Raw genomic sequence first — 25,041 nt, forward strand, 5'->3', positions numbered from 1 at the left:
ATTGACGAGAATAACAGTGGAGGGATACTCTCTGTGGGTTGTTGCCGTTATTCTACCTGGTTACTACAGTTAACTAAGAACACCTAATGCACCTGAGCCACTAACATTTAGATGGTACACCTCCACTGCAGAGTTGATTTTGAGACACACAAAAAACATAATAGTGAAGAAGTTTTATGTAATTGATTTATTAGTGAGAGAGTGTATGCCAGCATTACAGTGTCTATTTTAGTAAGGACTGCCACTTATAAGCCACTGCAGGCACAATGGAAATACTATGTTAGTTCACAAAGCACCAAATGCTCTGCTTCTAATGGCTTCTGGCATTGGCTACTCAAAACGAGGATTCTTTGAAAGAATTTGTGATGTAACAATAAAATTTCCACGTAATGGCTGCATTTTTATCTCAATTTACTTAAGCCAGATAGCCAACTCTGAAATGCAATGCATCAACATTAAATGGATTAACTTAAAAGTACAGTTAGAGGGTGGCAGTGTTACAGCCATGTTGTGGTGAAATGCAGGTTAGGTCCCTCCAAGTCACTAACCTCAGCCATATTACAATGAAAAGATGCCACGTTGAGGCTTGGGAGGGGGAAGAAAGAACCACGGATTTGATCATCAACTCCCAGAATTTGTGTAATCCCGTGGAATGGCAAAATGATAGGAAAAGAACAACATGAAAAGGCAGATGATTACACACCCACACTGCTGATATACATAAGATGGCAGGAAATTATTATTTGTCAAAGTTAAAACATAAGACTAATGAAAAAAAGAGCATGCCAAAATTGATATGTAAATAAGATAATAACACCTACCCCTCAGAGCGCTCTGCTGAACTTTCTTTCAGTCTGTTAATGGAAAGAAGGCAAACATAACATGAACTTAAACAATGAAACTCACAGGTTCCAAGCTGCAATTAAAAATAGTGCAAAAAAAAAAGAAAATTTGAATACATATGCAAAAGGACATAATTTAAACCTAACTGGAACTGAGCTGCCCAAGTGATCAGGAGCTAGTGGAGTAATACTTGTTCAGAACTCTGTCTTTTCTGAAATTGCAATGCCATTGCAAGTATGCAGGCAGCTTTTGCACTGAGTGTAACCTGACCACGCATATGGCTGATCTAATTATCAATGCACCGACCATTTCCTTGATAGTACAATCATGTGAGAGAACTATAACCCCGCCTTCCCACTTGTGGGTGTACCCACACCATGTGGACTGTAGCGGTTCAAGAAGGCAGCTCACCGCCACCTTCTCAAGGGCAATTAGGGATGGGCAATAAATGCTGGCCTAGCCAGCGACGCCCACATCCCGCAAATGAATTTTAAAAAAACCAAGCAGGAAGGCAGTTAAAATAATCAAAGTTATTTACCCACAGTGGAACAGTAAACTTCTGATTTCACTGTGCAACACTTAAAACCTGCTGTCCGATTTTCCACCTAGAACAGTGGGAAGTGACAGGATATCACATAGCCCTCAGGCTACTTGTTGACAGTAGGTAAGTGGAGGGATCGGCCATCAGGCTGTGTTGTGGGGTTCTTCAGATCAGTCAAGCATATGTTGCTCCATATGGTGTTTTAGCTCCAACACTAGCAAAATTGTGAAGTCCACACAACACCAGCAGCTATACGACAACATGACTAAAGTTGCATCACCATAAAAATATCATGCATTTTAAGTATTTAAAAGTCACAATTGTGATTAATTTCCTGATATTAAATTCCAGTAAATGACAGGTATTTGTCTTTGTTGCTGGCTGTTCGTCTATGTTTGGAACAAACAACTAAAATTTCCAAACAAGAATTCGACACTACACACACCAGTTCCACACAGTTAGTTACTATAAAATGCGCAGCCAATGCATTTAGCCAAACCCATGATAATTATACATTAAAGATTAAGATCTACACTTCACCTGAATGCAGTATAATCGCTGCTGATGTACTTCGCTGGCCTGGCATGAGCTACCATATATAAAAGCGATGAACATGTTTTTTAAAATGTACACTCTTTGCTTTATAAATTTAATTTGCAATTGATGATGGGAAAAAGAGGTAGCACTCCAACACAAACATGACTGATCCAAATCAAATTCATTCCAACATTAGCCTCCTACACTTATAACATGCTTCAATTGCTAAGATGCAGCTCTCAAATTTTCAGTGTATTTAATCATGCAGCTATGGAAGGAGGTTAATTTGACTTTTCCAAGTAATAATGTTTGTTGGTCCCAGGCTGCTCTATAAACGATTTGTAAAAATGTTATACAATGTAAAGGAATCTATGGTAATAACCCTTGGGAGTCAAAATCAATGCAACATAACGTCAGTGCTCACCGTGATTGCATGACCTGCGCACATCCTTAGTTTACAGCATTTACAACAGAGTAAGACAGGACAAAAATTCCTCATCTTAAACAGCCCTTCACTCATGTTAATGCAGGTACAACTACATGCCTCTCTAAAGTAAACTGTGTAAATTTAACAACAAATAACTTCCAAGAGGCTTGCAAATACTATTCTTTAATACATCATTGTAGGAGCAGCTGCAAAGCTACAGGGCAAATAACAAAATATTAAAACTTGTTTGCAGAGGTTCTAGAAATGTTACGTTGAAATAGTTGTCCTAATAAAAAATCTAAGTTTATCTTTGAGCAACACTATACAAGAACGTCAATTATTCACAAAAGGTCAGGATACCATTGGGAGTTGCAGCTCAATTTTGCATAACTAAAAAAATGCAATGAATATTTTGCATTGGTTCATTTTTTAGACTTTATAGCCTCGATCTTTTAGATCAGAGGAGGAATTGGAGTGCAGGGACCAAAGTTACCTATTCCAATTCCTCCTCTGATCCATCAGGCCCCCTGGCATGTGAGGCAGCGGGAGATTTAACTCATGGGTCTCATTAATATATCTGGACACTGAATCCCTCCCAAAGTCAGCGATAATGACACGGAGGCCTTTCAGCAGGAACAGGGAAGTTGCTGAAGGCCGCAGGAAACATCCCCAGCAGTTAAGGTCAGCCCGGCAGTAATGAGGCGGGGAGGAGGGTGAGGGGTGGGAAGATGTGGGTGGTGTGGTGCCCAGGCTAATTGTGGTCAGGGAAGGAGGGAGAAGGTGGGGTATAGGAAACGCAAGGTTTCTTGTTGGACCAGGAGCAGCACTCCTGCTTTTCCACAACCACAAATAGCTTCCCAAAAATGTAAAAATGCACTACTTCTCTGGACAACTTCTGGCTGCCAGTATTGGTTTACAAAAATGTCTCCAAGTTTTTCCATATTAAAACTGAGATTAGCCACAAATGCTGAAAGCTTAATAACTGGCACTAAAAGTCTGAGTTCAGTGGAAAGAAAAATCAGCAGTTTCTATAATGAGTGGCAAAACTTCAAACCTAGTGTTAAACCCAGGTTGTAAGTTGAAAACCTGCACCACCATCTGATTAAGTGTAAGGATTCTCCTTATTCACAACAGCAGTTAATTCCAAGAGAACTCTCCATTGTGATCATAATCAAGGTTAGCCCATATATGACAGTCTACACTGGGAGAAAAATAAATGGCTTAGATTTTCCTTCCACCTTAAGCTAATTGGGAAAAATCTAGTCCTAGAACTTCAGTGTCTGTTGATTTCTTTTGTCATTTTACGAACTAACAATATTGTATTAGTGTGTTTATCCTCAATGGTTCCAGGGATGAGGAATTTCAGTGACATGGATAGATTGAAGAAGCTGGGGCTGTTCTCCTTGGAGAGGAGAGTGCAAGAGGAGGACCCTGGGACAGACAGGGAGCTGCACCTAGAAAAGTGTGCAAGAGGAGGACCCTGAGCCAGGCAGTCAGCAGCACCTAGAGGAGAGAGTGAGAGGAGGACCCTGGAACAGGCAGTCAGCAGCACCTGGAGGAGAGTGCGAGAGGACGACCCTGGAACAGGCAGTCAGCAGCACCTGGAGGAGAGTGCGAGAGGACGACCCTGGGACAGGCAGTCAGCAGCACCTAGAGGAGAGCATGGGAGGAGGACCCTGAGCCAGGCAGGCAGCAGCACCTAGAGGAGATTGCGAGAGGGGGATCCTAGGACAGGCAGTCAGCAGCAACTATAACAAAGTGTGAGAGGGGGACTCGGAGCCAGGCAGTCAGCAGCACCTACAGCAGAGTGCGAGAGGAGGGCCCTGAGCCAGGCAGTCAGCAGCACCTACAGCAGAGTGCGAGAGGAGGACCCCGAGCCAGGCAGTCAGCAGCATCTACCACCCAACATCACAGGAGAAACATAAGTTCATTGGTTGGTGAGAAACTGCTGTTAGGGACTGTCATCAAGTAGCTGAGAATTAGAAAAACACTTTTTTTAAAAGAAGGGGCTACTTACATTTAAGTAAGAAACACAAGCAATAGGGAAATAAAGTTAAGTTGAGGCCAGGTAAAATAATGTTGAATAAGTAAACCAAAATAGAATAAAGTTGCCACAAGAGAAGTAAATTGAAGCCATGGCAGGACAGCTCGGTTGTGTGGAATGCGTGTCCTGTAATACGTGGGAAGTTGTGGATGCTACTAGTTTCCGAGACAACCACATGTGCAGGAAATGTCACCAGCTGCTGAACCTTGAGCTCCGGGTTTTGGAGCTCGAGTGGCGGCTGGAGTCACTGTGGCGCATCCATGAGGTGGAGAGCTACGTGGATAGCATGTTTAGAGAGCTGGTCACACTGCAGTTTAGCAGCTTGGAGGAAGAAAGGGAATGGGTGACTGCCAGGCAGTCCAAGAAAATCAGGCAGGTAGTGTAGGAGTCCCGCTCACCAATTGGTTTTCTGTTTTGGATACCGGTGAGGCCATTGGTTCCTTGGAGGAGTGCAGTCACAGCCAAGTTTGTGGCACCACAGGCAGCTCTGCTGTACAGGAGGGGAGAAAGAAGAGGGAAAGTGCAGTAGTAATGGGGGATTCATTAGGTAGGGGAACAGACAGATGTTTCTGTGGCCATAGATGTGACTTCTAGATGGTATGTTGCCTCCCTGGTGCCAGGGTCAAGGGTGTTACAAAGAGGCTGCAGGATATTCTTCTGGGGGAAGGTGATCAGCCGGAGGTCATGGTCCACGTTGGTACCAATGACTTAGGTAGGAAAGGGGAATGACATCCTGAAAGCAGGCTTTAGGGAGCTAGGAAGGAGATTGAAAAGCAGGATCTTAAAGCAGTAATCTCAGGATTACTCCCAGTCCCATGTGCAAGCGAGTATAGAAATAGGAGAACTGAGCGATTAAACACTTGGCTGGAAAGCTGGTGTAGGAGGGAGGGCATCAGATTTCTGGGGCATTGGGACCAGTTCTGGGGAAGGCGGGACCTGAACGGTCAACACCTGAACAGGACTGGGATGAATATCTTCGCAGGGAGATTTACTAGTGCTGTTGAGAGGGGAGGGGAAGTTTAAACTAGATTGACAGGGGAGTGGGAACCTGAGGGCAAATTCAGAGCAGGGAACAGGAGATGGAGAATTAGTGATTCCGAAAGACAGAAGCAACACAGGTTAAAAAAATGTACAGGAATTTGACAATGTTAAAAGGTATGTATGTAAATGCAAGGAGCATAGTAAATAAAGCCATTGAGCTGAGGGCACAGATAGACACATGGCAGCATTATATCATTGCTAGAACAAAAACTTGGTTTAAGGAGGGGCAAAAATGGCAGCTCAACATCCCTGGATATAGAGTTTTCAGACAGGATGGTTGCGGGGGGGAATAAAATAGCTGGGGGTGTAGCATTATTGGTTAAAGAATCAATTACAGCTGTGAGGAGGGATGAAATACTGCATGAAGCATCAAATGAGGCCATATGGGTTGAGCTCAGAAATAAAAAAAGGGACAGCCACACTGCTAGGATTGTACTATAGACCCCCAAATAGTGGAAGAGAGTTAGAAGAACAAATATGTAGACAGATTTCTGAGTGCAAAAACAATAGGGCAGTAATAGTTGGGGACTTCAACTACCCCAATATCAATTGGGATATGAACAGTGTGAAGGCACAGTGGGCGCAAAATTCTTGAACTGCATTCAGGAGAACTTTTTTAGCCAGCACGTAACAAGCCCAATGAGGGAGGGTGCAATTCTAGTTTTAGTCTTAGGAAATGAAGCTGGGCAAGTGGATGAAGTAGCAGCAGGGAACCATTTTGGAGATAGTGACCATACTATAGATAGATTTAGCATCATTATGGAAAAGGACAAAGATAGAACAGGAGTTAAAGTTCTAAATTGGGGAAAGACAAATTTTACAAAGCTGAGCGGTGAGCTGGCGAGAGTGGACTGGACACAGCGATTAGAAGGAAAAACTGTCAAATCGGTGGGAGGCATTCAAAAGCGAGATTCTATGGGCGCAGTGTAGACATGTCCCACAAAGGAAAGGGTGGTACTGCCAAAGATAGAGTCCCCTGGTTATGCAGAAGTATACAGGCCAAGATAAAGCAGAAAAAGAAAGCTTATGACAGTCACAAAAGACTGCAGAAAGCCTATAGAGGGGTTCAGAAAGTACAGGGGTGAAGTAAAAATGGAAATTAGAAAAGCAAAGAGAGGATACAAAAAATATTGGCAGGTAAAATCAAAGAAAACCCAAAGATATTTTACCAGTACATTAAGAGCAAGAGAATAACTAAGGAAAAGATAGGGCCTATCAGTGATGTACATGGTAACTTGTGCGTTGATGTTGAAGATGTGGGCCGGGTTCTCAATGAGTACTTTGTCTTGGTTTTCACTAAGGAGAGGGGTGATGCAGACATTCTATTTAAAGAGGAGGAGTGTGAAACATTAGATATAATAAGCATAGTGAGAGAGGAAGTACTGGATGGACTGGCATCCTTGAAAGTAGATAAATCACCAGGGCCAGATGGATTGTATCCCAGACTTTTGAAGGAAGCCAGGGAGGAAATAGCAAATGTTCTGAAGATCATTTTCCAATCCTTACTTGATACAGGCGAGGTCCTAGAGGATTGGAGGTCTGTTAACGTTGCACAATTATTTAAAAAATATACGAGGGAAAGGCCATAAAATTATAGGCTGGTCAGTCTGACTTCAGTGGTGGGCAAATTATTGGAAATAATTCTGAGAGATAGGATAAACTGTCACTTAGAAAGGCAAGGATTGATCAGGGATAGTCAGCATGGTTTTGTTAGGGGAAGATCATGTCTTAGTAACTTAATAGAATTTTTTGAGGAAGTAACAAGGAGGATGGATGATGGTAGTGCAGTGGGTGTTGTCTACATGGATTTTAGTAAGGGACTTGACAAGGTCCCACATGGCAGACTGGTCAGGAAAGTGAGACTTCATGGAATACAGGGGAAGGTGGTAGGTTGGATCCAAAATTGGCTCAGTGACAGGAAACAAAGAGTAATGCTCAATGGATGTTTTTGCAAATGTAAAATAGTTTCCAGTGGTGTTCCACAGGGCTCAGTGTTGGGGCCCTTGCTGTTTGTTGTATATATTAATGATTTAGACTTAAATGTGTGAGACAGATTGAGAAATTTGCAGATGACACAAAAATTGGCCATGTAGTTGATTGTGAAGAGGATAGCCTATCAACTCCAGAATTATAACAATGATTTGGTTGAGTGGGCGGAGAATAACAAATGGAATTCAATCCGGAAAAGTGTGAGGTAATGCATTTGGGGAGAGCAAACAAAGCAAAGGAATACTTAATAAACGGGAGGTAGAGAGGGGTTGAGGAAGTGAGAGACCTTGGAATGCATGCCACAGGTCCTTGAAGATGGCAGGACAGGTGGACAAGATGGTCAAGAAAGCATATAGAATGCTTTCCTTTATTGGGTGAGGTATTGAATACAAAAGTAGGGATGTAATGATGGAACTGTATAAAATGCTGGTTAGGCCACAGCTGGAATTTTGTGTACAGTTCTGGTCACCACATTACAGGAAGAACATAATTGCTCTGAAGAAGGTGCTGAGGAGATTTACAAGAATGTTGCCAGGGTATGAAAATTGCAGCTATAAGGAGAGGTTGGATAGGCTAGGGTTGTTTTCCTTCGAACTGAGGAGGCTAAGGGGTGACCCAATTGAGGTGTACAAAATTATGAGGGGCCTAGATAGGAAAGAATTGTTTCTCCTAGCTGAGGGGATCAATTATCAGGAGACATAGATTTAAGGTGATTGGTAGAAGGATTAGAGGGGACATGAGGAGAAACTTTTTCACCCAGAGGGTGTTATGGACAAAGAAATAGACAAGTTGCAAAAAAATATTTTGGATTGGGGGAGAGTGGATTTTAGTAAAATAAGGCAGGATCTGGCCAAGGTAGACTGGGAACAGCTACTTGTGGGGAAATTTGCAAAAGAGCAGTGAGGGGCATTCAAAAAGAAAATGGGGAGGGTACAGGCTCAACATGTTCCCTCTGCGGTGACAGGAAGGAGTAACAAGCCCAGAGAACCATGGATGGCCAGAGATATTCAGGATATGAAGAGAAGGAAAAGAGAGGCTTTTAGCAGGTACAAGGGGAGCAAATCAGCGGAGGCATTAGTGGAGTACAGAAAGTGCAGGGTGGAGCTTAAGAAAGCAATTCGGAGAGCAAAGAGGGGATATGAGAAAGCTCTGGCTGGTAAAAGTAGGGAAAATCCCAAGATATTCTAAAAGTATATCAATGGGAAGAGGATAACCAGGGAAAGAGTAGGGCCCATAAGGGACCAAGGGGGCAATCTATGGGTGGAGCCAGAGGACATCGGTAGAGCATTGAACGAATACTTCACATCCGTCTTCACCCAGGAGAACGAAGGTGAAGGTATGGAACTCGGGGAGAGAGACTGCGAAGTTCTTGAACAAATTGATATAGGGAGTGACAAGGTATTGGAGGTGTTGGCAGGCTTAAAAGTGGACAAATCTCCAGGTCCGGATGATTTGTGTCCCAGACTGCTGAGGGAGGCAAGGGAGGAGATCGCAGGGGCTCTGACCCAAATCTTTAATTCCTCTCTGGCCACGGGGCAGGTGCCAGAGGACTGGAGAACAGCTAATGTGGTTCCGCTATTTAAGAAGGGTTGTAGAGATAAGCCAGGGAACTACAGACCAGTGAGTCTCACATCAGTGGTAGGGAAACTATTGGAGAAAATTCTGAAGGAGAGAATCTATCTCCACTTGGAGAGGCAAGGTTTGATCAGGGATAGTCAGCATGGCTTTGTCAGACGAAGGTCATGCCTAACAAATTTGATTGAATTTTTTGAGGAGGTGACCAGGTGTGTAGATGAGGGTAGTGCAGTTGATGTAGTTTATATGGATTTCAGCAAAGCCTTTGACAAGGTCCCACATGGGAGACTTATAAAGAAGGCAAATGCACATGGGAAACATGGTAATTTGATAAAGTGGATTCAAAATTGGCTTAGTTGTAGGAGACAGAGGGTGACGATAGAAGGCTGCTTCAGTGACTGGAAGCCAGTGTCCAGTGGCGTACCACAGGGATCTGTGCTGTGTCCCCAATTATTCGTCATTTATATAAACGACATAGATGACTATGTGGAGGATGGGATTAGTAAGTTTGCGGATGACACAAAGATTGGATGGGTGGTTAACAGTGAGGTTGAGTGTCTTGGGCTACAGGAAGATATAGATGGGATGGTCAAATGGGCAGATAAGTGGCAGATGGAATTTAACCCTGAAAAGTGTGAGGTGATACACTTTGGAAGGAGTAATTTGACAAGGAAGTATTCAATGAATGGCATGACACTAGGAAGTTCTGAGGAACAAAAGGACCTTGGCATGTGTGTTCATAGATCTCTGAAGGCGGAGGGGCATGTTAGTGGGGTGGTGAAAAAGGCATATAGATCACTTGCCTTTATCAATCGAGGCATAGATTACAAAAGTAGGGAGGTCATGTTGGAGTTGTATAGAACCTTGGTGAGGCCACAGCTGGAGTACTGTGTGCAGTTCTGGTCGCCACATTATAGGAAGGATGTGATTGCACTCGAGGGGGTGCAGAGGAGATTCACCAGGATGTTGCCTGGGATGAAACATTTAAGTTATAAAGAGAGGTTGGATAGACTTGGGTTGTTTTCGTTGGAGCAGAGAAGCCTGAGAGGCGACCTGATCGAAGTGTAAAAGATTATGACAGGCATGGACAGGGTGTATAGGGAGTAGCTGTTCTCCTTAGTTGAAGGGTCAGTCATGAGGGGACATAAGTCCAAGGTGAGGGGAAGAAGGTTTAGGAGGGATGTGAGGAAAAACATTTTTACCCAGAGGGTGGTGACGGTCTGGAATGCGCTGCCTGGGAGGGTGGTGGAGGCAGGTAATCTCACATCCTTTAAAAAGTACCTGGATGAGCACTTGGCATGTCATAACATTCAAGGCTGTGGGCCAAATGCAGGTAAATGGGATTAGGTAGGTAGGTAGGTCAGGTGTTTCTCACATGTCAGACCCGATGGGCTGAAGGGCCTCTTCTGCACTGTGAGATTCTGTGGTGGGCATCTGAAATTCACTGTCTAAGTTGGTGGTTGAGGCTGAAACACTTAACTCATTTAAAGGGTACCTGGATCTCCAGCTGAAGTGCTGTAGCCTGCAAGGCTGTGGACCAAGTGCTGGAAAGTGGGATTAAAATGAGCGGCTAGTTTCTATTTTTGCCTTTTGGCCGGCATAGACATGATGGGCTGAATAGCCTCTTTCTGCACTGTAACTTTTCTATGGTTCTATTAGGAGAAGATTTGATCAAGCTGTTCAAATTCATGGAGGGATGTGGACAGAGTAGATAGGGAGAAACTGTTCCCATGGGGGAAAGGGTTCAGAACCAGAGGACGCCAATTCAAGTTAATTGACCAAACAAAGTAACGATGACACAAGGGAAAATGTTTTTACACAGCGAGTGGTTAGGATCTGGAATGCACTGCCTAAGAGTGTGGTGGGGGCAGATTCAATCAGTGCCTTCAGAAGAGAATTTGAGAATTACCTGAAGAGAAAAAATTGTAAGGTTATAGGAAGAAGGTGGCGATGTGTGACTAGGTGAGGCGTTCTTACAGCCAGCCAGCAGAGACACGATGGGCCGAGTGGCCTTTCTGTAACCATTCTATGATTCATTTAAACTTGCATCTATGCTAGATGCAGAAAAGTCTTACCGGTGCAATGGCCCTTTTCCCTTTGTCGGAACATGCTCCAGGTCAGTAATCACCATGAAGCGACGGTGGAAGTAGTGTAGTTGTAGAATACAGGCGAGCAGAAAAAAGGCAGGGATCAGAATGCTGGAGAAGAGCTCACTGACACTGAACTGCTCCAATCCCATGTCAGCTAACCTGTATTACCAAAAGAACAACATTTAACTGTTAAGTGTATTGACAAGAACTTCAATAACGAATCTGTCCTTTTTTTGTCATCTTGGCGCTTGACTTGAATGGAAACCCTTTGCCCATTCCACTTTCCCGACAGGAACATAGCCTACTTACCCAAGCCCCAATAGCTTTGATGCAATTGACAGATTTGAGGCTCAGTGAGTTACAAGTAGGTCCGACTGGCGATTAACCAGCTAAAATCATGCGGTTACCCAGCCTGGATCGGTAGAGTGCTCCTCAATGCTCATTCAGCCAAGGCCACCAATCTATTCAGACTCAGACTTGGAGGGTTTTCTGGTGATGACAAGACTAACCCGCTATCTTCGATAAATAGTAAAATCAGGTTGGCTGATCAATCTTCAACACCTCTCTGGAGTACTGTGGTTCTGTCTATCTTAATTTCTAAATTCACTGAGTATGCCAGAAAGGGTTGACTCAGTTCCATTCTTAAGCTGTTAGGCATAGGAGCCATCTTGCCCAGAATAAAACCCCACTTACTACTCCCTGCCCCTCCAAGGATAATTGTCACTAGTTGGCCGTGTACTATGAAAAATCATTTTATTTAATAAGTTTAATATGTGGAATGTATCACAAACAGATTTGAAAAAAATCCATAAAAGCTTAAGAGTTAAATTTCCTTTGTGCACATGCACATAATTACTACACCATATACAATACTGGGTTTGCAAATATTTCAACACTTCTGACATTTGTTATTTTGTTGAAGCCGAGGAACATAAAACAAACACATCTGTCAGAAATAAAAATGCACATACTGTTCATCTGTTAATCCTGTGAAATTTTTCCAGTACTGTGGGAATTCAGCAAATTGAAAAGTGTAAACTGAAATGAGGACCAGCATAGTGTACGCAACAACCAGCCACCAGAATACTTTCAGCAGCTTACGCCATAGAAAGTAACAGACCTAGTAAAGTGAACAGCAAGTATAAGACATTAGCAAAGGCAGAAGAAATTCAACACTCCTTTTACACAGCATATTTGGAACATGGTATTATTACAAATTATCAGACCATAGAGTGATCCCATTTACACTTCCCTTCAGGCAGCCCAACTCTAGTCTGAGTCAAGCATACCAAGTTGCTTCACAAGCTTAGTTTCTATTTTGACGCACAAGTATATCAGGATACATATGTGTGGCATAGCTATGTATTTTCTCTGAAGAAGAGTCATAAGGACTCAAAAAGTTAACTCTGTCTTTCTCTCCGCAGATGCTGTCAGACCTGCTGAGTTTTTCCAGCATTTTCTGTTTTTGTTTCAGATTTCCAGCATCCGCAGTATTTTGCTTTTATCAATGTATTTTCTTAATTGTCTTCTCTTTTCTACTAAAGGTAGTGACTTAGTTCTGAGTTTTTAACTGTTGACCAGTATTTGACTGTTGTATTCTCACCTGGTAGAATGAGAGGCAAAGAAGGAACAGGAACATATAAACAATTTTATACACAACAATTCTTCCAGTAAAACTGACAATGAAGAACATCCCTCCACAAACGTAAATCCAATATTTGGCATAGAAGCTCATTATTAGCCCTCCAAGTGCTTTCAATACTTCATTCTTCTCTCGGCCTGTAACATAAACAAAAGTAAACAATGAAAACCTGAAAATTGCAGAACTCAATGATCAAATATCAAGAATTCTCATGCACATCAGGTTTGAACTGAAAGCAGTTAAGAACATAAAATGTAGGAACAAGAATAGACCATTCAGCCCTTGCGCCTGTCACACCATCCAATGAAATCATGGCTGATCTTCCTGATATCCCGTGATTCCCTTAGTATCCAAACACCTGTCAACCTCAGACTTGAATATACTCAATGATTGTGCAGCTATAGCTGGGGTAGACAATTGCAAAGGTTCACAAACCTAATTCATAGTTTTCTTTGGGTTGGGGTGGAATATTGTCAATGTTAAGCCTTATGGCTGAATTTTTCTCCTGGTTTACCACTTACTAAGGGAGGGAAGTACTTTCTGGAACTTTGTAAATCACTTCCCACAGAGGCAGTAGGAAGCCAGAACCAGGTCCTGGGAAGAGACACAATGGACCATTATTGGGTTGGTGATTTCATGGTCCTACAATAATGTGATTTTTTTCTAAACCATATGACAAGGAACAAAAACAAAACAACCTTTAACTATGGCAAGAGTTGAACCAAAAGTGTTGAGTTGTTTGGAAACAAGTTTTAATAAATATTGTTCTTCAAAAGAATATTTACTTCTTTAGAAGAATGCTGACCAGAAAGTGTCTGCCAATGAATTACACAGAATATGCAGCACAGGAACAGACTATTCAACCCAGCTAATCTGTGTTGGGGTTTATACTCCACACAAGTCTCCTCCCATTCTAGTTACTGCTGCTCAGCCTTTCAGCATATCTTTCAATTCCCTTTATTCTCATGTACTTTTTCAATTTCCTTCTGAAAACATTTGTTATTTGCCATAACCACTTCTTGTGGTAGCAAGCTCCACGCTCTAAACACTCTGAGTAAAGAAATTTCTTCTCATTTCTCTATTTGATTTATTAACAATTATTTTATATTTATGGCCCTTAGTCTTGGAATCTCCCACAAGCAGAAAAATTCTCTCCACATCAAAGCTGTCCAACTGTCATGACGATGAGACGTGTTCATGTGGAATATTAATCTTTAATTTCATCAGCTGATCAGATGTATATTGAACTTCTTTAAAAGGATTTTTAAAGCAAGCAAAGGCACTGACTTAAGATGGCTGTCGCAGGTCACCTGACATATCTGCAATTCCAAACTGGTCAGTTTCTGGAAGTTTCCAATGTGGATTACAATAGTACATGCCAAGGCAAATCTCCTATGGAATGATGAACTGACTCTCACCATGTGCATTACTAGAGCTATATTCCAAGCCCCCAGGTAGAAACAGAAAATCTGTTGGGACAATGTCTATATAGGTGTTGATCTGTTCTTCCTAGCTCATCACAGGGAAAAATGGTTCATTCAGAAGTGATGCTGGAGCATTAAAAAAAAAATCACCTCGGCTATAACACAATAGCCAAAGTCTGTCCAGACATGAGCCAATCAGTTACCTTCTATGGAATATTGAAATCATCATGGAGAAAGAGTTCATCTGACCAGAATCACCATTTTGTAATGTCTTTTAGTACAACAACTTGGCTGCCTTTGGAAAGTCTAAAGAAGTCTGCAAATGGAAAATTAACACCATCTCTCTCCCTGCTGTCTCAAGTTCAGAGCCCTAACTCTGTTACATTTTGGAATACATCAGAAATAGAGGGCAGAGTTTTCTGCCTGCTGGGCGGGTGGGTGGGGAGCCTATCTCCGCCGGAGAAGCGGGCCCTGCCGCCATTTTACGTGGGCGGGCCAATTAAGGCCCACCCAGCATGACATCCGGCGGGAAGCGCTATGCGCTTCCTGTGCGGGCGAGGGGGGGATTCCCCAAAAGTGAGAGTGCGCTCCTTCACGCATGCGCACAAAAGAGCGCACATCTCCCTGAGGCTAAGTGTAGCCTCAGGGAGATCGCTGACACTTTTAAAAACATTAAAAATAGAAAAATAAATCCTTAACATGTCCCCCTCATGTGACAATGTCACATGAGATGGGACATGTTCATAAATTACATTAAAACTTTATTAAACTGCTTAAATCCCTACATGAAACCTCACCCCGCCGGTGGATGAGGTTTCATGTTTTTTCTAGTTCCCGCTGGGGCTCCCGGCCTGCCCACCAGCCTTAAGGTTGGACGGACATGTCCTTTAATTGTTTTAATTATCCTGTCAATGGCCTCAATTGACCATTGACAGGTCGGCGGGCCCGCAGCTGATTTCGCTGCACCCCCACCTTCCTGCAGATTTAAATGGGGCGGGATGACATCTGGGGTTCCCCCCAACGTCATCCCGTGTAATTTTATGAGTCGGTGAGCGGGCCCCGCCCCCTGCTCGCCGACGGCAAAATTCAGCCCAGAGAATTTCAATAAAAAGGAACCCTGCCTCCTAATATCATACTGGGGTCAACAGACAAAGAAGTTCTGGAGGAGATTCCAAAAACCCAAAGCGGAGTTTCCATGGGAAAAAAGGATGACGGTTGAAATGAGAGCTGCCTCAGCCATGAATAACAGCGAAGGACTCAAACAGTGAACTCATTTTTTTTTTGCCTTTTATCAATGAATCTTATTTTGGCCAAAAGTTAACCTCCTTTACTGTATAGCTTGTAATTTTACATGTTTGCATGTGTGTGTGTTGTGAAGGTCGGGACATGTGTTTACCTTTTTATATGTCATTATATCTTTACCTGGGTGGGATTTTAGCATAATAAAAAACTAACCCCACTTTGTCTTTAAACTCAAGAAAGCCAGTTGGATGGAGTTATTTGCAATCGGCACATAAATGATTAAGTACAGACACTGAATTGATACCTTCATCCTTATAAATTTCAAAAAAAGACCTGTTACATAGAAACAGAAAAAATAGGAACAGGAGATGGTCATTCGGCCCTTCAAGTCTGCCCTGCCATTTAATATGGTCATGGCTGATCCTCTATCTCGGCACCAAACGCCTGTGCTCTCCCCATACCCCTTGACGCCTTTAGAGTCCAGAAATCTATCTATTTCCTTCTTAAATATATTCAGTGACATGGCCTCCACAGCCTTCTGTGGTAGAGAATTCCACAGGTTCACCGCTCTCTGAGTAAAGATGTTTCTCCTCATCTCATTCCTAAATGGCCTACCCGGTATCCTGAGACTGTGACCCCTTGTCCTAGGCCTCAGAGCCAGAGCATCCCTGCATTCAGTTTGTGCATCCCTGTCAGAATATTATACGTTTCAATGAGATCTTCTTATATTCTTCTAAACTCCAGTGAAAACAGGCCTAGTCAGCCCAATTTCTCCTCATACGACAATCTTCCCATCCCAGGAATCAGTCTGGTGAACTGTTGCTGCACTCCCTCTATGGCAAGTATATGCTTTCTTATGTAAGGAGACCAAAACTGTACACAATGCTCCAGGTGTGGTCTCATCAAGGCCCTGTACAGCTGCAGTAAGTCATCCTTGCTCCTGTACTCAAGTCCTCTTGCAATGAAGGCCAACATACCATTTGCCACCTTAACTGCTTGCTGAATCTGCATGCTTGCTTTTTGTGATTGATGTACAAGGACACCTAAGTCCCTTTGTACATCAACATTTCCCAATCTATCACCATTTAAACAATATTCTGCCATTCTGTTTTTCCTACTGAAGTAGATAACTTCACACTTATCCACCATGTATTTGCCCACTCACTGAACCTGCCTAAATCACCTTGTAGCCTCTTAACACCCTTCTCATCACTCACATTTCCACCAAGTTTCATGTCATCAGCAAACCTGGAAATATTACATTTGGTTCCCTCATCCAAATCATTGATATATATTGTGAATAGCTGGGGCCCAAGCACTGATCCCTGTGCTACCCCACTAGTCACTGCCTGCCACTCCAAAAAACACTCATTTATTCCTACTCTGTTTCTGGTCTGCAAACCAATTCTCAATCCATGCCAATATATTACCCCCAATCCCACATGCTTTAATTTTACACACTAACCTCTTACGTGCGACTTTATCAAAAGCTTTCTGAAAATCCAAGTACATCACATCCACTGGTTCTCCATTACCTATTCTGCTAGTTACATCCTAAAAACACTCCAGTAGGTTTGTCAAACATGATTTCCCATTCATAAATCCATGTTGACTTTGTCTAATCCCAATGATATTTTCTAAGTTACGATCAGTCGAGGAGTGGGAAAGAAAGGGCGAGCCCTAACATCCATCCTTACCCAGTTGCAACACCAGCCCATTCATTATTTTAAAGACCTCTATCAAGTTGCTTCTTAGTCTTCTCTTTTCTGAAGAAAAAAGCTCCAACATCTTCAAATCTTTCCCAATAGCTCTAATCTCTCAGTTTTGATAAGTTTTGTCAGTGTTTTCTTTAATAATATGCATGCCAGAACTGTGCACAGTACTCTATTGCAAGCTGACCAGGGTCCTATAGAAGGTGCACATAATCACTCTTATTGAATTCTATATTCCTGCAAATAAATCCTCATATTGTGTTGGCATTGCAATTGCTTTGTTGACCTCCAATGTTGCTTTTAATGTAGGCTGACCAGACGTCCCATTTTGCTGGGACAGTCTCAGATTTTCATTAAACATTCCGGTGTCCCAGAAATTTCCTCAAAATAATTCAAATGACCCGGTTTTTAGCTTCCCCATTTATTCTGCAGGAGTGGAATGAGTTTGAATCAAATAGCTCTATTTCTGTTTGCGCATGTCTCCTAGATCTGCCGCTTTGCCCCACAGCGCGACCTTACATTTCCAGATAATGAGTGGAAAGCACTTCCAGGTGAGGTGGGCAAAAAATGGATGGCAGGAAGATGGGAGGCGGTTGTCCAAGTTGTTTACACTCGCAGTGTAGTTTCCTCAGGACTTGGCAGGGAATCGACTTTGAAAAGAAGAAAAGGCACCGAGGTATGGCTACACCATTTCTTTCCAGTTGTACAATGATAAAAACGGAGAAGGTGCTGCGCCTGAGGAGCTGCAAAGGGAAATCTGTTCGTGTTGAGAAGAGCATTACCTCATGGAGTCCTGGTTTTGACTTTTGAAAATCTGGTCACCCAATTTTAATGATTTGTTCACCTGTGGAAGGTAACTACACTTACAAACATTTTAAAATCATTAGGCCATTTGTTTTGCCTCAGTTAGGATCAGAAGACAAAACACCTTTAGGTGTTACTGTGGTAGTGCACAAATCTGCAGCACACTAGGATAAAGTCTGGGGTTGTTGCAAATGGGGATTGGGCCCTTGACCTTTTGGGAATAGATTGAAGCACATTAAATGTTAACATTTTATTATTTAATCAAAGAGATCCATTGAACCCACAAATTGGAAGCAGCTGAATGCAAACAATCAGTTTTGATTCTCTGCGTGACTCTCTTACAGCATCGAGCCTCAGAACTTCTGAATCTTGTTCCAAATATTATCTGATGTACAGGAGCTTCTCCCTAGTGTTGCCAGGTTTAGGCCATGTGGTTGTTTTCATTACAACACCGGCAGCCAGTTTTTTCGGAAACTTTTGCCTTTTGCCAGTTGAACAGTATTTTCATTTTTGTGGTCGTGCACTGTTGCTTAAACAACTCAGGAAGAGGAAACAGTTATCAATTTCAGCAGTAAAGACCGGATAAAGCAAGTGCCTAACAGTCTTACTTGGTCATAAATAGTCATTTTCTCAATTTGGCTGTAGGGCTGGAAAAAAAATCTATTTGAACCTGTAAGACTAGTTGAAATAATTAGTAGACACTAATCAGTCATAAACTTGCAGAGCTGTATTACATGGCTTCTGCTGATGGAAACCAAATGATTATTTACACAACTTACTGACATCCTCTCGTATTCGATACAAAGTACTGCACCTGAGTCTGAAACTTTTGACAATGTCAGAGTCTGAACCAGTGCATAACGTGTAAGATTAAATTCGCTTTTCTAACTCTGCCCCACTTACCAGTTGATTGCAATGCTCGAGTTAGTAGTTTTGCTAATACAGAAAGATTAATTTAATCAAGATGGCTCTCATAGAAATTATGATCACATAACTAAGTATAAAGCTTTCAGTTGCGAGTATGTCCATCACTTACCTGCCTCAGCCACAGTCACTTCATTCAGTGGGACATCTTTCTGTTTCATGCATTTTTCTTTTATAAATTGGCGCAGTAAGAGCCAAAATGTGAGTGTGTACAACAACTGGTGATAAAAAAAGATGGAAAATGATGGAAAGTTTTCACAGTTGCAGTTGTAGGAGATGATCATTCTTTGAATAGACGTGGAATAAATTGAAATATTTTTGTACAAGCTAATAAAAGTTTACATTTTTTAAAATCATTAGAGTTTTGTTTACTGATTATTTCCAAATTCCGCACATTTGTTGGTTTGATTATTCTTAAGAAAATATTGCAATTTTAAAAATTCAAAATGAAAAATTTAAAGAGATCACCGAATAGAATTTTAAGTTTAAAATATTCTACATCTCACAAAATCACACTATAAAGCCCAAGGGCAGCAATTGCAACTTGTTTCCCCAGGAAATGTGTGTATCGGGGGTGTGGAACTAAACCATGCAAATCAGAGACATTGTAATCACCTGCAGTGTAGCTGGATTAGGAGGAGAAAGTAACCACCCTCCTGCCAATCACTATCCAATGATTACTGCTGTAAAATGTTGGATAAAGGGAAGATTGGGATTGGCTAGCTGTGGTAAAATAGCTCAATAAACGCTACCCAGGTTAATGTGTGATAAACTGTGGTGAAGTTCTAGAGGCTTTCTAAAACTTGTGGAATTTATAGTGTAGTATGTTCAACCACCTTCAGGAGATTGAAGGACGGTGTGAAGGGCATGTTTTGTTAAACCCCAATTTTTTTGTTCACCATTATTGTGCTTTCCATCAATGACAGTTGGCATTTAGCTCATTTAAGGTAGGGAAAATATCTCAAGGCACTTCACAGAGGCACAAGGGCAAAATGGACACCATGTCAAAAGAGGAAATATTAGGAGGGGAGTGACGAAAAGCTTGGTTGAAGAAATGGGTCTGGAAGGAGGTTCTAAAGAGGGAGAGGAAGGCAAAGAGCATAGGGCATTAGGTAGGGAATTTCAGAGCATGAGGCCTTGGTGGCTAAAAGCACATCCATGGGTGTGAAGGTGGGGAGAAAGGACTGAAGGAAGTACAAGCACCCAGTGTCAGAAGAATGAAGAATTCTAGGGAAAAGGCGTTGTGAGGGTCTAGGACATTATAGAAATAGGGAAGGGTGAAGTCATGAAGAAATTTAAACAGAAGGATGAGATTTTAGATATGAGGCATTGTAAGGCCAGAAGGTGACATATGTCAGTCAGGAAGGCAATGATGGGTCAGTATGACTTGGTGCAAAGTGGGACTGAGGCAGCAGAGTTTTGAATGAGCTGAACTATGGAAAGGGTTGAGTTTGAAGGGCTGGCCAGGAGAGCATTGCAAAGATCAAGTCTGCAGCAGACAAAAGCAGGGATGAAGGTTTCAATAGCAGATGAACGGAGGAAGGTTTGGAAGCAGGAAACGCTAAGCACATTGGTGAGGATATGGGACCTAAAGCTCAGCTTAGGGGTGAATTGGAGGCCAAGGCTGTGAATGGGCTGGTTCAGCCTAAGATAATGGATAATGAGAAGGTTAGAACCGATGGAAAAGTTATGGAGACGAGGGCCAAACATGATAGCTTTGGTCTAACCAATGTTTATCTGGAGGAAATTGCAGCTCATTGTAGACTGGATGTGGGACAATAGGCTGGGACACAGAAGCAATGGAGGGGTTGTCAGAACTGGTGGCAAGTTTTAGGTGGGTGTTGTCAACATACCTGTGGAAACTGGTCCCAAGTCTATGTATGTAAGATGTCATCAAGGAACAGCATTTTGATAAGGAGGAGGAGGAGGAGGGAAAAGATAGCTCCTTAGGGAACTCCAGAAGCCATGTTATTTATGATTTTGACCATAGGAGTTCTCAAGATAGAGAGGGTGACTGAGGTTATGGGTAAGTCAGTTTATTTGGATAGGAGAGTTAAATGGAGGAAGAGGTTCAAGGAGAACAGGAGGACAGTGACTTCAGTGCAGAGGGGACAAGGGGAGCTGAAATGGAAACATAACACCAAGGATGGGTGATCACTCAGTGATGAGGCTAAGGGAGGAAAGGAGGAAGATACCTGTGTTAAACTGAGGGTGAGATTTGGCAGGATATTGGGGGGGGCGGGGCCAGTACACAGCAAAGGTTTTAAAGGGGAGGTAAGAGAGGTGGAACGTGAGGTCTTTAAAGGGGGAGAAGCGAATAGAAGGAAAGGCCAAGGTGTGGCTTGGTAATAAGAGTCAAGTGACACCAGGGCAGTGTGGGCAGTGCAGTTGGTGGAAAGTATAGACTGGCAGGGAAGCTTCGGTAAGAGGTGAGGTCTAGTTACTGATGAGCTAAATTTCAATCAATCAGTCAGGATGTCAATAACATCATCAAATATAAGGTACCAAGGGTTTTGTTGGTGGGTGAACGAACTTGGTGGGAAATGTTGAGAGGATCATTGATTGATCTACTGGCTGAGTCCAAGGGGGTGGTGTTGGGCAGTGAAGGAAGTTGGAGAGATTAGGTCCCAGCAGGTGTTCTGAAAGGGGCAATCGACAAAATAGGAAGATAGGGCAGATGGAGTTGCTGCTTGTAAAGATGCAACAATAGGTGCATTGATGCCAAGAGAGAGGCAGGGGAGATTCAAGGGGGATTCAAATCCAGATTGGTAAGCATTACTTTTGCATGTACATTAGCACCATATTCATTAAAATAAAACTTATTCCAATTGAAAGATTTATTTGAAACTGACCACTACACCCAGGCGTAGACAGTGATACTCCATGCGGACTAAACCAAGCTGTGTCAGGTCCATAAACCCAATTTTGGTTGGCAGCTCCTCTGTCAGGTCCATTCCCCAGACATACTGCAAGCTGCACAGCAGGATTCCATACAGCAGAATGAATGGAGAGCACAACATGGCCAAGTGCCGCCGACTTCGCACAATCCAGATAAGGCAGGCCCAAATCAGGAGCACAAAGGTTAACCAGCTGTGGAATGTAATACTCCAAACCTGGAAAGGGAAGATTTTAGAAGTTACAAAAAATAACTCAATAATAAATTTAAAGAATTATAATTCAAAACTGCTTTCAAAATAGGTTCAAAAAAGAATTCGCAAATTTATACATAGGGCTGGATTTTGCACTCTCCACCGGTGAATTTGAAGGAAGGGGGCTTATAAAATCCAGTGCCCACCGCCTACCCGACCATGCCCAACCTGTCTGAAATTTTATGGAGGGGCATGGGAGGGGTTGGTGACCAGCCCTTGGACCTATTAAGGTCCTTAAGTGGCCAATTAGTGGCAAACACGTGTTAGTGTTTTGTCAATCTCCCCTTAGCTCCCACCTTTCCCTGACCTTCTATCTTGCTCCACCTGCTCCACACCTCAAACAGTATAAAATCCATCACATTTCTAATTCTCTTTAGCTCTGAAGAAGAGGCATACAGACTCGAAACCTTAACTCACTTTCTCTCTCCACAGATGCTGCCGGACCTGCTGAGTTTTCCAGCATTTTTTGTTTTTATTTCAGATGTCCAGCATATGTTAGTGTTTTTGCATGCAGTACATAATATTCAGGCTGGTTGCTCGAGTTGTGCAGCTAGGGTCAACCATGCCATTCATTAACTGCATGCCTTTTTTGGGAGCTCAATATCAGGCCACCTAAAGGCAGCCAGCATCTCTTAAAGGGGAGGTTCAATATGGCTGCAGCGAACATGGAGACAGAAATGTACACAAGAATGGCTGCAGCAACTACTGAGACAGCACTGAGATTTTCTGATGCTGCTTTGGAGGCCTTGGTGCAGGTAGTGGATAGGAGGAGGATAATCCTCTGTCCCCTAGGAGGTAAAAAGCCCTTCAGATAACAACTCTGCCACCAATGGGAAGACATTGCAGAAGAGGTCAATCCCAGTTTAGCTGCCAGGACATGGCTGCAATGAAAAAAGTTCAATGATTTCACCAGAGTTGACAAGGTAACACTACTGCTGTTTCACTCGCTGCTCACTTCACTACCCAGCCTCATGACTCTCAATCCTCCACCCCCCCCTGCATTCCTTCATTCTCTTAGAATCACTGCAGCACACTTCACTCTAATTCCCCAGACCTTCCCTTCCCTGCACCGCACATCTGACAAACTGCATATCAACCATTCCAACATTACAGGCACATTTCCTAAACACCTCACAAGCCAAGATCAGCCATGATCTCACTGAATAGCAGAGCAGGCTCGATGGGGCAAATGGCCTACTCCTGTTCCTATTCCTTATAAGCTTAAGGCTGCCACTAACACACTTCTCTCCTTGTTGCTGGAGAAGGTCATCACAACCGACAACACCCTACCTGTGGAGGAAGCTGAGCCTGCCTTCCCCCCCTTGAAGAAAGCATGCTGGCAGAGGCATCATTAGGGTCATGGTGACTGACAATCCTGGAGGAGGCATCATGCAGGGGTTCTTCAAACCTTTCCTCATTTTCCCTTACTACGTCTATCTTGCCCAAGACACTCTACATTGAAAACTGAAGATGTTTTAATCAGTCAATTATATTTCTCTACGCTTTGCCTTTACACCAAAGCTAACCTACATGCCTCTCTTTCATTTCAGGCTGAAGACAAGGGCATACCTCTGCCATTTGAGAAAAAGAAAGTCTGCCTTCCTGATGGTGCAGTATCATCACTAACCCTCACCAGCAACAGCTCAGACACTAGTGTCACATGCAGTTTAGAGCATAGGCTAGAGAAGGACTCTTCATGTATTGGATCACCAGGCACAAGCATGCTGAAGTTAGGGTAAGGGTCATGATGCCACAGGTATGAGCTCAGAGGGCATGAGCATACTAAGCATACTAGTTGTGCTCCAGAGGATCCAGATGCTGACTTTAAGGGCCCAGCCTATCAAAGAAGGTGGATAGGCAGACACCAGGAAATTCTAGGTGCTTTGCACCACCTGACAGCAAGCTTGTACACAGTTGTGCATGGAGGAGCTCTGGCTTGTGTCAAGGCTTCACTCAGAGCATGGTGACTGTTTCTTCCAATATGGACCTTGTGTATAAGCTCCTTCTACATGACTATGGCACCCAACATGACGGAGGCTCTGACAGCTTTCACTGCAGCTCACACTGCTGCCATGGAAACTCAGACAGCTGTTAGCTTGGCTCTGGGGGCCAGTGTTGTCAGGGGCTTCCAGAGGCTCACAACCTCACTCCTGCATTCCGTTCTTTGCAAAGCCACGGGAATGCTGAGGCATGGTCCCAGGAAAATTGGATTGGTTGCATAGAAGCAGCAGCTAGCTGCTTTCCCCTCTTAAGTACTGCTCCCCCACCATGCACTCCACCCGTGCTCTTGTTAATGCACACAGCCAGCTGGGCCAGACCACTCCAGCTCACAACAAGATGCTGCAGCCTGCACCTGGCACTTTGAGGCTAAGAGCTGCTCGAGGTCACCCACCACATGCTACAGATTAACAAAGTATTACAGAATGATTTCATTCCGCAAAAAATTGAAATATTAACATTTCTATCTGCGCAATTAGATTAGGCAGAAAAGTGTGACATTAATGCCTTTGTTTCTACAAGTAAAAAATATCCCTTGGTAATTTCACTGGTGAATTATGATGTCATTCAATTATGAAATTGATGCTTACATCAATGAATAGACAATCAGCTTGTGTATTTGCATTCATATATAATATGGAATCACTCAAAGGTTTTCTTCCAGATGAATTTGTTAATGCAGAATTTTGTTAATTGTACAGTCAGAAACATAGGTAATTAGAGAATGCTGAGATATACAGTAATGCTCTGAAATACAGCAAGCTGGTGAATGGGAAACTGTAGGTAAATTGGCACCTCCTGTTTTATTGAAATGGCTGATTTATACATCAAGAGTAATTTGAAATTCAAAAGTTCCTTTTTTTTTTAGATGCATTAACCAACCTCTGAATTTAGAAATCGGAAACAAACTTAAACTGGAACTCTAGTTTTGAAAATTGCTGCACAAATGCAAAGAATACATTTTGTATTCAAATATTATTAAAATTACTGTCAGTTTTTCTATTCTTTCTACTTGTAATGATTATAATAATGAGTTTCCATTTCCAATGTAATTAGAAT

The 25,041-nt window shown here is 42.7% G+C and overlaps 1 protein-coding gene across 5 annotated transcripts in view; it reads right to left on the minus strand.

Annotated features, from left to right (window-relative positions):
- piezo1 (piezo type mechanosensitive ion channel component 1 (Er blood group)) overlaps positions 1-25,041 on the minus strand; it is a 372,144-nt gene that overhangs the window by 108,486 nt on the left and 238,617 nt on the right. For all 5 annotated transcript variants that reach the window (XM_078544496.1, XM_078544493.1, XM_078544495.1 and 2 more), the window contains 6 exons: positions 21,688-21,948; positions 18,948-19,053; positions 12,691-12,866; positions 12,059-12,207; positions 11,073-11,246; positions 822-854 (listed from right to left, as the gene is read on the minus strand). In XM_078544496.1, coding sequence (XP_078400622.1) covers positions 822-854; positions 11,073-11,246; positions 12,059-12,207; positions 12,691-12,866; positions 18,948-19,053; positions 21,688-21,948 — 899 coding nt within the window. The remainder of the gene's footprint in view (positions 1-821; positions 855-11,072; positions 11,247-12,058; positions 12,208-12,690; positions 12,867-18,947; positions 19,054-21,687; positions 21,949-25,041) is intronic.

Source organism: Cetorhinus maximus, chromosome 6 (assembly GCF_964194155.1).
Source record: "Cetorhinus maximus chromosome 6, sCetMax3.hap1.1, whole genome shotgun sequence".
Lineage (NCBI taxonomy): Eukaryota > Metazoa > Chordata > Chondrichthyes > Lamniformes > Cetorhinidae > Cetorhinus > Cetorhinus maximus.